The sequence below is a fragment of the Podarcis pityusensis genome (assembly GCF_964106645.2).
Source record: "Podarcis pityusensis genome assembly, chromosome: 3".
Classification (NCBI taxonomy): Eukaryota; Metazoa; Chordata; class Lepidosauria; order Squamata; family Lacertidae; genus Podarcis; species Podarcis pityusensis.
Genome location: NC_138026.1, coordinates 65,667,009 through 65,680,941, shown reverse-complemented (window position 1 = coordinate 65,680,941; position 13,933 = coordinate 65,667,009). Strand labels below are relative to the sequence as shown.

The window sequence follows — 13,933 nt, the reverse complement described above, 5'->3', positions numbered from 1 at the left end:
CTCAAGGCAAATCTTAAAAAATGTCGTATAAGCACTGATAACTGGGAAATACTGGCCTGTGAGCGCGCCAGCTGGAGAACAACCTTTACCACAGGTGTCATGGACTTTAAAGCAGCACGAACTCAGGGCTAAAAGGAGAAACAAGCACATTTGGCAAACCCTCACCATGATCAACTCCCTCCCAGAAACCTATGTCCCCACTGTGGAAGGACATGTGTATCCAGAATTGGCCTTCACAGTCACTTACAGACTCACTGTTAAGACTATGTTCATGGAAGACAATCTTACTTGGCTACGAGTGATTGCTAAAGAAGATCTTCTCTGTGTTCTTTGCTGTAACTATTGTCAAGTACTGCAGGGGGGAAAGAGCAAGATGGGCATTTGGCTTCTTGATAGATTATTTTGAACTACAGTAAATGGAAAAGATGCATGAAAGGAAAGAAGCACTGATGGCTGCCTTCAGAGGTTTATTGCTCTGTATCATTCAGAAATGTTTTAAAATTGCTTCATCTGGGGTGCTTGTTTAGTCTAATAAACTTCTACCACATATATAAATTCAGATACTGTTTTCCCTCTTCTAAGAGAAGCATGGACTAACTCAGATAAAAGTTTTTTTTTAATGCCAACTCACAATAATAGACATTTCAAAATTTACTTAGTTGAGCGTTCCACTACATTATAAAAGGAGTTAACTCTTCATGCAGAGTGAATGAATAAGGCCATCCATTCCATCAATGCACAGGCATTTTGGATAGTCAAAATGATTTGTAGAGGATGGACCACTGGCATTTCCATTCTCTTCTTACCTAGGGATCCTGCTTGCAGACTTGAGTCCCATAACTCTAACTATCTCATCCTCAGTTACAGATGACCAGGAGTACAACACAGGGCGAGTATTAAGACAGCTGGTGGTGAATTAATTATGTAGTGAGGAATTTCTTCCTATAATTTAAAGCCAAGGGGGGGAGGACAGAGGGGAGCAGCTGCCCCCCCCCAGATCAAGTAAAACAATAGAAATACTTAACTAACTGACCAATCACATTGGTTCTGCGCCCCTTAACAAAGTCCTGCCCCCCTAACAAAAATCCTGGCTACACCCATGAGCCCATTGATTCCATTTGTTGCAAGAGGCGTTTATAGGTGTTCTGTCCTATGTTTACATTGTGTTCTGTTCTACCCTTAGCATCTGTGGATGCAAGGTTGGTTAAACAGAAAATTAATAAATCAAATACCGCTTAATGCAGTTTTGGAAGGTTTTTGGAGACTCAGTTCTCCTTTGGAAGCATGCCAGCTTGTTGCGTGCACCAAACCAGCGATCCATTTGGAATCGGGCAGATTAAGCACCAAAGCGCATGATTCGCGAGCAGCCAATCCCACTTGCCGTTTATACCCGGCCGGCTCTCGCGCATAAGCAGACCCGCATCTCCAAACAATCCCGCCTTCGGACGTGAAACATACGGCGTAGCGGACAAAGAGGGAGCCGGGATCGACGGTCGCTGGGCGGAGCTTTCCTCGGGTGGCCCTCCGCCTTCCGCAAGCGGGCGGAGGCTCGGAGGAGGCGGCGCCAAAGTGCGCCTCGGAGCTGTCCAGCGCTCGGTGGTGCTGATCGGAGCCGGGCTGTTCCCTCCGCGTTCCCGGCTGGCGCGGGGAGGGGCCACCATGGGGCGCCCTTCGCCGCCGCCTCCGCCGCCGCCTCCTGGGCGGCTCTGGTAGCAGCGGGGCTCTCCGCCTGCCCACCCAGCGTCCCCTCGGCTCTCTCCCTGGCCGGCCTCGCTGCGGCCCTCTCGGAGCCATGGCTGCGCAGGTGCCCGGCCCGACGGGCCTGCCTCTCTTCCTCTCGCTGCTGCTCTTGCCGCTGCCGGGGTGGGCGTCGGGGCAGCTCCGGTCGCCGGCGGCGGCGTCCGGGGTCGAGTCGCTGCTGGAGGAGTTCCGCCGCCAGCTGCTGCAGCAGGAGCCCCCGGGCGGCGGCGACGGAGGCAACGAGCTGGCGGAGGTGGCAGCAGGCCGCTGCCGCGGGGGGAACGGCGGGCCGTCGGGCTTCTTCTCGGCCAGGCCCGACACCATCATCCGCACCAAGGACTCCATCGCGGCGGGAGCCACCTTCCTCGACTCGCTGGGCTCGGTGGCGGGACCCAGGCAGTGCCTGGACGCCTGCTGCGCCGAAGCCCGTTGCACCCTTGCCGTCGTGCAGCAGCCGCAGCAGTCGCCCGCCGCGCTACGCTGCTACCTCTTCAACTGCACCTACCGCGGCCGCGCCGTCTGCCTCTTCTCCCCGCAGCGCGGCTACAGCAGCTACGGCCTGGAGCCCAGCAGCCGCCCGTCCGCCCCGGGTAAGAAGGGGCCTTCCGTCCGAGGCAGCCGCCTTGGGGACGAGGCGCTTTTCGGGGGCCCGGGAGGCTCTTGGAAACGGAGCGGTTTAAGGCCTGGAACTGAGCCATGGCTGATGGTGCTCACCTTAGACTTGTACCAGGGAGGAAATGGCAGTCGCTACAGGGTGGCCTTGTTTACATACTAGAGCTTCTGTCGGCGGCGGAGACGAAGGGGCCGGTTGGGGCGGGAGGCAGAAAGAGGGCAGCTCTTTCTCCTATGGTGACCCCATAGATGGAGTGAGATGAATCTTTGTACAGTATATATTATGTAGGCACCCACTGTGCTTCAGGCAGGCAGAGTGCATCTTTGTGCCATACCCTTTTTCTGCCTGGGCCCCCTTGATTGATTGATTGATTGATTGATCATTTATGTATTTAGTATACCACCCTTCACCTGCAGATCACAGGGCAGTTCACAACATCGTGTCCCTGTTACAGGCCTATGTAGTGGAGGGTGGGGAGCAAGATGGTGGGCTTCTCCTTTTTTTATTTCCTTCTCAGACCAACCTCTGCTCTTGTTCGAAAAGTATACATAAAGCTGACAAAGTGGCAAAAGTGTCGCTCGCTTCTCCTCTCCTCTCTCAATTCTGTGGGTGATATCCAACTGAGGGGTAAGCAACATGACATCCTCTGGGTGTTGCTGGACTACAACTCCCATCACTCGTGCTGGCTGGGGTTGATGAATATAACAACACCTAGTGGGCACCACTTTGGCTACCCCTGAACTAACATACAGTGGTACCTAGGGTTAAGTACTTAATTCATTCTGGAGGTCCGTTCTTAACCTGAAACTGTTCTTAACCTGAAGCACCACTTTAGCTAATGGGGCCTCCTGCTGCTGCTGCGCCGCCGGAGCATGATTTCTGTTCTCATCCTGAAGCAAAGTTCTTAACCTGAAGCACTATTTCTGGGTTAGCGGAGTCTGTAACCTGAAGCGTAGGTAACCTGAAGCGTAGGTAACCCGAAGTACCACTGTATATTTAGAGGAGACCCATTGAGATAAGTGTCCTTGGATTTCACTGGGTCTGCTCCAAGTAGGATTTAGGTCAACATCACTCTCTGGGTGGTATTCAACTAAGTTTTACTCAGAGTGGACCTGTTGAAATTAAGGAGCCTACCTTAGTCATATTCATTCATTTCAGTGGGTCTACTCAGAGTAAAACTTAGTTGAATACCACCCAATGTATTGTTAAGGTCCTTCATGAACACACAAAGGCATGCATGAATTTCCTTCCACAACACGTAGCCGCAGTGCTTTTGCATTGGTGTCAAGCAGCTCCCAGTCAAAAACTCTCTGCCCACTCAGGTGGGGATGACACAGTGTCTGTGTCATTGGCGGCAGCCCTTACAGAAGCATGAGTCACTTGCTTCTCCGCAAGGCACTTCCATGTAGAAATTAACACATTATAAACACACCAGTCATGATGTGCAGACACTGAGGATCTGCAGTGAATCACTGCTTTATATGTAGGAACATTGCTCATGCAGAATCTTCAAATGTTACAATCTTTGTCTGGACAATTTGTCAATTTCTACACATAGAAATCCTGTGATGAGTGAAGTGGCATGAGCACGCAAGTCTGGCAGTTCCAAACATGCAAATGCATGCAGCTTTGGGCATTTGGGGAAGGGCACTTTCCTACCTTCATTTTCAGAGCACAAGAAGGTTATTGCAACTCATTTTGCATTACTTACAGAAGATATTTGCTCTCTTACAAGTAAATGGAAGGTTGCAGTTTAAGCATGCTAGTGCTGAGAAGACAAGGATGCCTTGATTATGACCACAGCCAGTTTTCAGACGTATGAGTCAAGGTCTTTAAGTTCTAGAGAAAAATGTGAATACTCTCAGGCAAGCTATCTCTTTTCTTTCTTTTTAATTTGGTAAAAAGCAGGGAGAGAAACATGCCTGGACTGAGAGGTCCATGCCTCTGCTTCTATTCTTCAACAAGTTTATTGCATTCGCTAGCAGAGAGAGCTAGTGAATGGAAAAGAGAAGTGAACTGCTGCAGCAACAACCACACCTCTGCTCAGACTGGCAAGGGACCAGCACCAAGTGACTTCTATGTTTGTCCATTAAAGAGTGAGGATTTTCACCCCTTGGGAGGCTGTGGCAGCCCCCCAGAGAAAGGGGCATTGAGAGCCCTCAAAAGTTCCATAAAGGCTGCATGAAAACTGAGTAGGATCTCTGTGTGGCCTTCTCTCCTTCCAGTCCAATGAGTATGCCTGCCTCCCTTCTCTTTCCCATCTCACAGTGCTGTGCCTTCACCATCCAGGTGTGTTTCTGTGAAGGCACTTGTGTGCCAGAAGAGAACTCAAAACTTGCCAGGGATGTGTGCTCTCTTTTCTTTTAGTAACCAGATTGCTTTTCTTTTATTTAGAAGCTGATGAGCCTCCTCTCAGCAAGGCAGGGAAAGACATTATGCTTCAGTTGCCCATTAACTGGGTGATTCTAGATGGCCGAGAAAGTAGAGATGACCATGGAATCATACAGTATGAGTGGAGACTGCTTCAAGGTGCCCCTTCAGTTGATATGAAGGTACCTATAACTTTGTAGTGCAAGTTAATTATTTGCTAAATTTGGTCCTGGTATTGTGAAAATAACAATGTGAACTTTTCAGAGTGCAATCAGATAAAATCCATATTGAGATGTTTTGGAGACTGTAGACTGTTTAGTTGATATTCATTTCTCAAAGCTGGTATTTGTCAGGAAATTGGGTTTCTACACATATACATATACTGTATGTATATATTACAAATATATTACGAATATGGGCATTAAGCCTTAAAAGAACATGCCTTGCAAACATTCCTTCCTCATATTATGCATAAGGGAATGAATATGTGCTTACTATTATCATATATGGAATTCTGCTGTTTGGGTTTATTATTTAGCCCTGCAGTTGGCATGAAATCTTCATTAAAAAGGAAGAAGTTGAAATGGGTTGATCACCTTTCTGTTTATTTTTTGATATTACTCTTAGGATACCACTGCACTTCTTATGGTCAAATATTTATTTTCTGGGCCTGTGCTCTTTGCTACCAAAAGAGCACTGGTCCAATATGCTGATGCTTTACTGCGTTTTTACACTACCACTACTCACTGTTTCCAAGTCTCTCTCTCTATATATATTCTTATCAGCTGCTTGGCAGACTTTCAGGTCTATGCTTGTGTCAAAGCATGGATGCTGGCTTCATTCAGTAGCATTCTGCGGGCTTTTGACTGTGTTACTATAAAATAGCAAGGGTGTGAGGAGCAGGACTTGGTCAATTAATGCCTTGGTTTCTTTGGGACAGGTACCACAACCTGGAACTCTGAAGCTCTCTCATTTGCAAGAAGGGAAATACATGCTGGAGCTGACCGTGACAGACACAGCTGGCCAAAGAAGCTCAGATAATGTCTCAGTGACCGTACTTCCAGTGGGTCACTCCATGTTAGGTGAGAAAACGGTTGAAATAATATTTTTGCAACCATATGGTATCTGTCAAGCACTGTGAACTGAAGAAGAGAATGAGAAGTCTCATCGCACAAGCAAACTTACACTTGTGCAATGTTGATATTGCCCATAATTATGAAATTGACAGAGCTTACTCTCTAATGATGAGGGGAGAAAGGGTGTGCCATTAAGAGCTATCGTAATGCTTTTGTTTATTATGTATTATGTTGTTGCTGCTATCATTATCATTATTTCATTTATATGCCACAATGCCAAAGTAGGCTTGTAAGTGGCTTTAGAATTTATTTATTTATTTATTTATTTATTAAACCGTTTTTGGTGAAGGGCGGTATAATAATCTCGTAATGTATAGTTTCTGTAACTCCCATTCCAGCATTTCCAGTTTTAAACAACTCAGTTTAGTGGTTCTCTTTTCATGTAACTTGAGAGTTGGTTTGTTACAGGATGTTTTGGGGTATGTTCGCGCTACCAGTTCCTCTGTGATGATGGTTGCTGCATTGATATCACCTATGCCTGTGATGGAGAAGAGCAGTGTCTGGATGGGTCTGATGAAGCTTTTTGTCAGAAATGTGAGTAAACAGCACATTGAGTTTACACGCATCTTTTACTTATGTACCTTCAAACGGACATTCTTCCTCTACAGCCTTGCAGAGGAAAAATGTCTGTTGACAGGAGGGGTTTGAATTCAAACCACACCTGCAGATGGGAAATTTCAATGGGGCTTGCTCTCACCAGCAATCTCCTGATCAGCATTGCAAGTGAGCTCCTTTGAAAGTGCATTCTCAGTGTCAGTCATCTGATTATTTGAGTGTTTAAACAACATACACACACACACCATAAAGACAATGTCTGTGTTTTAATTTATTCAGTTACTTCAGGACAAAAGACAATAACTCACCCAGCCACTAGCTTCATCCAGCAAAACAGCATTGGACAAACTAACGATGTCAACAAGGAACTTGCATTTGAAATCACCCAGAAAACTACTGTAAGCAATCAAGCATCTGATGCAGACAAGATCAACAAATCATCCTCTCAGGGACCAAAGAAACAAATTACTGGGTTAATGCCAGGTATAATGAATATACCTTAAATATCTCTGACATTCGCACACTGCAAGTTTGATGTCATGTTTTGCAGCATTAGTATAGTTCTCAGCATGCCTCTTCCTAAGCACATATAACCAATACAGGCAACACTATGTTGCTAAGTACCTGTACTTGCAAGACTAACTTGGACAAAAATAAAGACCACCCTCCGGTGCAGAATTAATTACACTTAAGCCCATTGATCTCAATTAAATTTGAAGAAAATGTTGCATGTTCTGATCCTGATCATAGAAGCACTGTTTTCCCTCCCACGCACATCTCTGATCATGGAAGTATTTATCATTGTGTATTCTATGAGTAAGAAAGTGTTCTCACCCTGGTTAATTCTGGTAGCTCTTACTGTCATGTGCAAATTTAGAGCTGTATTCCGCATTTCTGAATTATCAAATGTCATAGTGTTGCGCAAGATTCAGAGTGGCAGGGTCTACGTAGAAAGTCTTCCTTGGCTGGTGTAACATGATACACCTTCATCTTGGACACGGGAAAGGTTGTCAGAATGACCCTGAGCCTATACTTCTTACCATTTTGCTGCATATTCCAATACACATATATTCCAATACACATTTCACCCAGCATCTGGCTCTAATAGGTGCCATATGGTCTCCGTAGCCGATTACCTTTGTGTGCAAATTACTCTTTTGCCTTTTCTGCCTGTGATTCAATTAATAACGTGAGATGGACACAGTTCTAGCCACTGATGCGGAAAGAGCAGAAGTAGTCAGGCATATTAAAGCAAAAACAAAATCCATCAGTTTCGTAGTTAAGAAACTGAAGTGTTATAAAATAGTGACAACCATTAAATCACATACTTAATGCACTAAGTACCAAACTTTAGAAAAGCTAAATCCTGGCTTATTTTTAGATGTTTTAGAAGACATAATGTTTATAGTTTCTTTTTCCTGCTTTAATCGCAGAGCTGTGCTTGGTGCCTCCTGCCGCTGGCCCCTGCAATGGCCATTTCCCTCGCTGGCATTTTGATGCTTTTTCTGGCACTTGCATACATTTCGTCTATGGTGGCTGCAAAGGCAATGAAAACAACTTCCTTCAAGAATCAGACTGCCTTGCTGAATGTGTAAAAGCTCATGGTAATAATCAGTCACTTTTTTTAGAAGAGGGGAATATTGCAGTACAATATAGCTGCAGAATCTCTTGGTTTTTTAGCTCAGAATAAGCCCCTTGAAATCCCGGGAGCTGCTTGAATAATCCTCTTATTAGATGACAGGAAATTTGCAGTGGCAGCCAGGAACAATACTAATGCATCTGCAGCCTGTTAAGAGATGCCGAAGAGGAGCCCCTATGCTTCTGCTTGATGACAGCACTCTATGTGCTGTAGTTACTGGAAAAAACATAGAAGGAAGGGCAGACTGTAAAGCAAATGATTTGTTATGTATATGGAATATGACTTATAGCTATATATCCTGCTCCATATTTACAGACTCTAAAACCTCAGGGAAAGACACAGATTATAAAAATGAAAATAACATTGTGGTGTTAAAGGGCACTCCCATCGAAAAGAGCCATCCGGTTCCAGAAGCAGGTAATTACAATGCTGTATTTTTAAACTAACCCTCAGAGAGTTAGGTGTCACTGAACGTTTTAATTCCCATTAATGTGCAGAGTGGGACTGATTAGAAACAAAACAAAATGCCTTAACGATACAAGCTTAACAACTTGCATCATCAATTAATCACAAACTACAGGAATCACATCCCGGCATGATGGTTATCTCCTGGATTGGGTCAGCATGTCCATGTACCCCTGCCTAAGCTTCCTTTGCTTCTTGCATTTGCTGTTGTAGCTAGTCTGACATGGGTGGCACTGTGGTCTAAAACACTGAGCTCCTTGGGCTTGCCAGTCAGAAGATCGGCGGTTCAAAAACTCAGCATGATCCTGACATAATATATGAGAGCTAGGTTTATAGTATCATCCCTATGACATGTAGGTTAGCACAAAGTATTCTTACAGCAGCTGACAAGTGATGGTGTGCACTTCTTTTCTGACAAAGATTTGTTTAAGGAAAAGGCCATCTATTCAGTTTCCTAAGGCAGAACAAGCTGGACCTTACAGAGAAACTTTTTAAATCACAAAAGCAGCGGTGGGCTTATTTCCTGGTAATGACCCCTGTGTGAGGGTGCATACAGACTTACATAATTTTTGCACAACCACACTGCGGAAGCATATGCGCTGCATTTTAGACACACAGTCTTCTCTCTCCTATTGACCTCAGGGAAAACCTGTTCTTCCAGTTTGCAGCAAATGCCAGCTTTGCACAGTTCTCATGGGTACTGTGTCCATGCCAAAGCCTGCAAGGTTATCCAGTATGCAAAAAGCGTAAAGCAAGTGTTACTATTATAAGAAAAAAGGGGCAGATTGATCAGCTAAACATGCAGGATGCTCAGAATGGGGAGGAACACAGGGGAGATCAGCCTTCAGCTTGGAGGTTGTGTGCTCATATTTTTCAGAGTGAAGGCAAGGAGAGAGAAAACTGCAGCACTGTTTTCCTATTTGCAGGTACAGCTGTTTGCAGCGTTGATAGCCCTAAGCACTAAATTTCATGTGACCACATTTCTTTCCTAGAAGTAGAGGATCCAATTTTCATCATCAGATATACAGTCAAAATTCTGCTGTAACTTGCAGCCATGGCAAATAAAAAAGAAATGTGTTGAAAACTGGCCTAAGCTTTATCTAGGTGCATGCTCAGACAGTAAAACAGTGCTCTGTTTATCAAAGTGACATAGGCAACCATCTGGTAATATTGCTACAAAGTCTCAATGGCAAGGTGGTTTTAAAACAGTTTCACTAGGCAAAAGTTATGTTTTTGTGCCCAAGGGGAGAAAAGCACTGTTACAATTCCTAGTAGCTGCCTGGCTCTTCAAAGGCACCTTTCCCTTAAACCCCAGCACTGAGCAGCATACCTGCAAGGCACTCTTGCAAAACTTGGAATTGTTTTACTGGAGACCAAGCATTCTCTGTTAACTTTTTAAGAAAATCCTTTTCTAGTAATTGGGACAGCAACCGGTGTTGAATGTTTTAAGTGGGTTGACATTAGGGATGGAAGATAATTTGGTTCATTCCACATTTTAATGCAAACCTACGTATTTTGCAGTTCCCAAAGCAACACACAAACCACAAGACAGCTGTCCTTTGAAATTCACACTTTTCCAAATTTTGTGGTGCATCTCTTCAACCCAAAACTATGTATATTAGGGGAAAGTGTGTAAAACCAAAAATGATAGGAAAAATAAGGTACAAAAATATTAGGGGGGAAATCACTGGGGGTGAAGGGGGAAATGTATATTCAGCAAAATGGCATACAAAAATGTATGTATTAGAAGAAATATACACTAACATGCTGGTGAATTATTATTATTATTATTATTATTATTATTATTATTATTAATTTGGCTTTATATAGCACATTCTTGATTAGTTCCGGTGTTAACATTGTTTAACTGCTTCTTTCTTTCCCTTTTAAAGGTGCTGTCCTCCCTTTGGCTCTTGGGCTGGCCATCACAGCTATGCTGCTGCTCATGGTAGCTTGCCGACTTCGGTTAGTGAGACAGAAACTTAAGAAAGCTCGGCCCCTGATGTCTGAGGAATCCGATTACCTCATAAATGGGATGTATCTCTAAAGCAGGGTTCAGGTGACTTCCCTTTCCTTGAGCTTTCCTCAAAAAAAGTGTGCCTCTTGCATCTTACACTTTCCTTTTTTAAAAAAAAAAAGTAAAAACTCATGTTTAAAGAGAAAACGCAGCAGCCACCTTCTAAAAGATTCTTTCTAATATCAGTGGTAGAGATGTTTGTAGCTGCACCAGCAGACAGACCAGCTTCCCTCTGCCAGAGCTCTAGGACTATCCTGTGCTTGCCAATAAGGCAAATTCCATCTTACTGGGTTGTGTATCGGTTCAGTCCCATGAAAATACTGCCATAACTAAGGTTAGCTCTGCGATGGATTAAATGCCATGTTCTCCAGGAACTGCCCTCTCCTTGTAATCCGTAATACTCACTCAGTTCTTTTTTGCAAAGAAGCATCATGCAGTGTTACAGCACCACTTTGAATATTGGTTTCTGGGTGGCTGATGATCCACATTGCTGCACCACTCCCATGTCCCAAGGGATGGCACAGGCCAGGGCAAGGAAAAATACAGCAGTCATATAAGATCCTAGACACATCTATTTCCTGTTGTGTTGGCTCTCTGCATCTGGCCTTAGGTGAGAAATTAGATTCCTTTGACATAAATGATATTTCTTTAGCTTCCTTTTACAGAAAGGATATTTATTTGCTAATTTAAAACCAGTATTTTATTTTATTTTTAAATAACAGGGCACTATTATCACTTCAAGATTGGTTCAAATAGAAGCATATTTTTCTACTCATCTAATTGCCTGGGGTTGCTTCTCACTTGTCACAGGCATGGGATTATTTACAAGCCACCCTGTTAAAGTGCAGAGTTTCCCAAGGTGAAACATTAGGCTCGGTCTAGACAGGCAGCAAAACGAAGTACTTGGATCTTAAAGTGGTATGAGTGGTTTGTATCACTTCAGACAGTGGAAAAGGGAAGAGAGATGTTTTAGTGTTCCATTACACAAAAACAAACCTAGCAGCACAAGCAGAAGGACTGTAGGGGAGACTGCCCTCTGCTATGATACATTTCTAAACACAGTGAGGATTCCCACCCTTCAAGCAAGCTCTTTATCATGGGCAATGAGCAGCATTATCCCCTGCTTTAAACTGAAGATCAAAAAGATAATAGCATCCCCAGCAGTCTGAAGTTGTACACTCTATGCTAATAGCTCAGGACTCTGCCACCTCATTGTGCTACAGATATGGACTAGGCCTTATGTTTAGCAACACATCCCATTGCTGCTATTGATACAACGCTGCCTGCTTTCATGGAGCTTGAAAGATTCTTGCTAATTGGACCCTCACAGCGAAGTTAAAGTTTCAGTAGCTGCATCAATTTTAAAGCTCATCCCGTCGTCTGATGACTTCAATGTATGACTGAATTGTCGGAAGTGTTCGTTATGCAGTAAAGTTTGTAGTCTGTGTTATCAGCCTTTGTGTGTGAACCCTCCTCTTTATCCATCTGTGCAAAGAAGTTCCCATCCGAGGACCCAGGTACAAATCAATGCAGAAAAGGCATGCAATGATTCTGTATGTCTCTCTTATTCTAACGAACTTACAACTTTGAATCCTACCCCAGACCTCCACATTGCCAATGTCCCAACCTGATAATGTAAAGTAAGAGATAATAAACCTATTTTATTCTTAATACCTTGCAAAATACTTGTTTTCCTTTCAATAACTATGTAAACAAAAATCTATGTTAGCAGGGTTCTGTGTTGTTGCAAAACAGTGGAACCATAGAAACAATTCTAGAACCATAGAATTACAGAGTTGGAAGGGACCACACAGGTAATCTAGTCTGTGATAGCTGCACATGCATTCCTTTTACATTTCTGCCCTATTATAATATGAAGTTGTATCTTAAACAATAAAAGGAGCCAGTGTCAGAGCTGAGAACAGAGGAAAGGTTCTGGAGAAACCGACTAAGGGGAAGAGAGGTAGCCAGGGCTGTTTTTATTCTTAGCATATAATTGATCTCCTGCATTTCATTAGCTCAGCCCCTCATCCAGTTTCTGCTTTATGTGCAAACTGGCCAGACACACAAAAGATGGCCTCATCATGCCTAGCTGGGTTCTAAAACCTACTGCCTGGGGCTGGGCTTCACTGCTGAACATGCGGTTCTCAAAGGACACTTGCACCCAAAATGATCTCTTCACATAGCAAATTAGCATATGAAGCTGAGGCTAGAAACCTTCTCCTTGACAGCCAGTTTGCCAATTACCACTTTGCTAAGAAGCAGGCCTCTGTGGAGTTTGAAAGCAGCAGGTCTGCTGCTGTTACCAGCTGCTTTGCATTATTAACTGATTAAAAAGAGAAACATTTGTGTTAAGGCTTTGCTGTTAGTTCTCTAACCAATAGTCCCATGTACAAATTACTTGTCACAAAATTATGGTGAATGTTACGTGACTTTTAACAGTAAATTGACAGTACTTTCAGGTATGTGGTGTTAATGTATACTTTTGCACCTGCTTCTCAAATGTGTTGTGAACGTTCTGCTTTGAGAAATCATGTGACCCAGGGTGGAAGTGCTGCTGTTAAGGAAAAGCCCCACTACATGCTAATGTAGCTGCACACTGCTTTGCTCCATCATCTTTGATTGCCTTTCCTTGCTTATCAGTTTGGAGTTACAACCTCATTTTTTTGTCCAAATGCTAAGCTTTACAAATAATTGTTATAATTTTTCACAGGGGCAGGGCTGTAACTAGTGGACTTAGTATTGGCAGTGCTATTACGAATGTGTTTTCCCCTTCTTTGCATTATTTTCACTGCAGATCCATTTTAACAAGAAACTCCTGCTCTATGGAGCTACCAGTTCTGTCCCTTCTTAATCTTACAATTATCTACAAAGCTAAAGGCCACAATCCACAGAATCCTTTAAGGGCAGGTACAGAGAATATGGGGCCCTCTTGATTCCATTGGGACTCCAGCTCCCATCAGCCTCAACCAGCCAGTGCTTTCATCAATGCAAAGACTTCTGATTACAGTGGAACTTATTCTCTTCTCCTCCCAGTGTACCTGTTCTGAGGTTTCCCCCACCCGAAACCTCCAGAGCAGATTTGGGAAGAGGGGCACAAGCAGTGGGGAAGTCCTTCAACTTCTTGCGTTTACGGAACTGCTTAACTGGATATCACCCATGTTTCCTCTTTCCTGCTTTAGGATGTGACCCATGGCTGCATTTTGAGTCACTTCACATATCTTTTGGAAGCAAGGTAGGACATTTGTATTCAAGCTGGCTTTTGCTGGCCAGGAATGCAGCACGATGAAAGTTTAATAATTTAACTGAGGTAATGATTAACCTTATTGCCTGGCCCAAACTGTTAGGCTAAATCTAAATAAATGAGTAAAAATATAGCTGGGGATCATTGGGGTTGG

General features: G+C 43.9%; 1 protein-coding gene across 1 annotated transcript; it reads left to right on the top strand.

Moving 5' to 3' along the window:
• Positions 1-1,405: 1,405 nt before the first annotated feature.
• On the top strand, positions 1,406-12,206 carry LRP11 (LDL receptor related protein 11). Its single transcript, XM_080998604.1, has 8 exons — positions 1,406-2,330; positions 4,748-4,905; positions 5,664-5,805; positions 6,268-6,393; positions 6,694-6,897; positions 7,848-8,018; positions 8,369-8,470; positions 10,411-12,206. Exons 1-8 carry the CDS (start codon positions 1,793-1,795, stop codon positions 10,563-10,565), a joined length of 1,596 nt encoding a protein of 531 aa, XP_080854730.1. The 5' UTR covers positions 1,406-1,792; the 3' UTR covers positions 10,566-12,206.
• Positions 12,207-13,933: the final 1,727 nt, after the last annotated feature.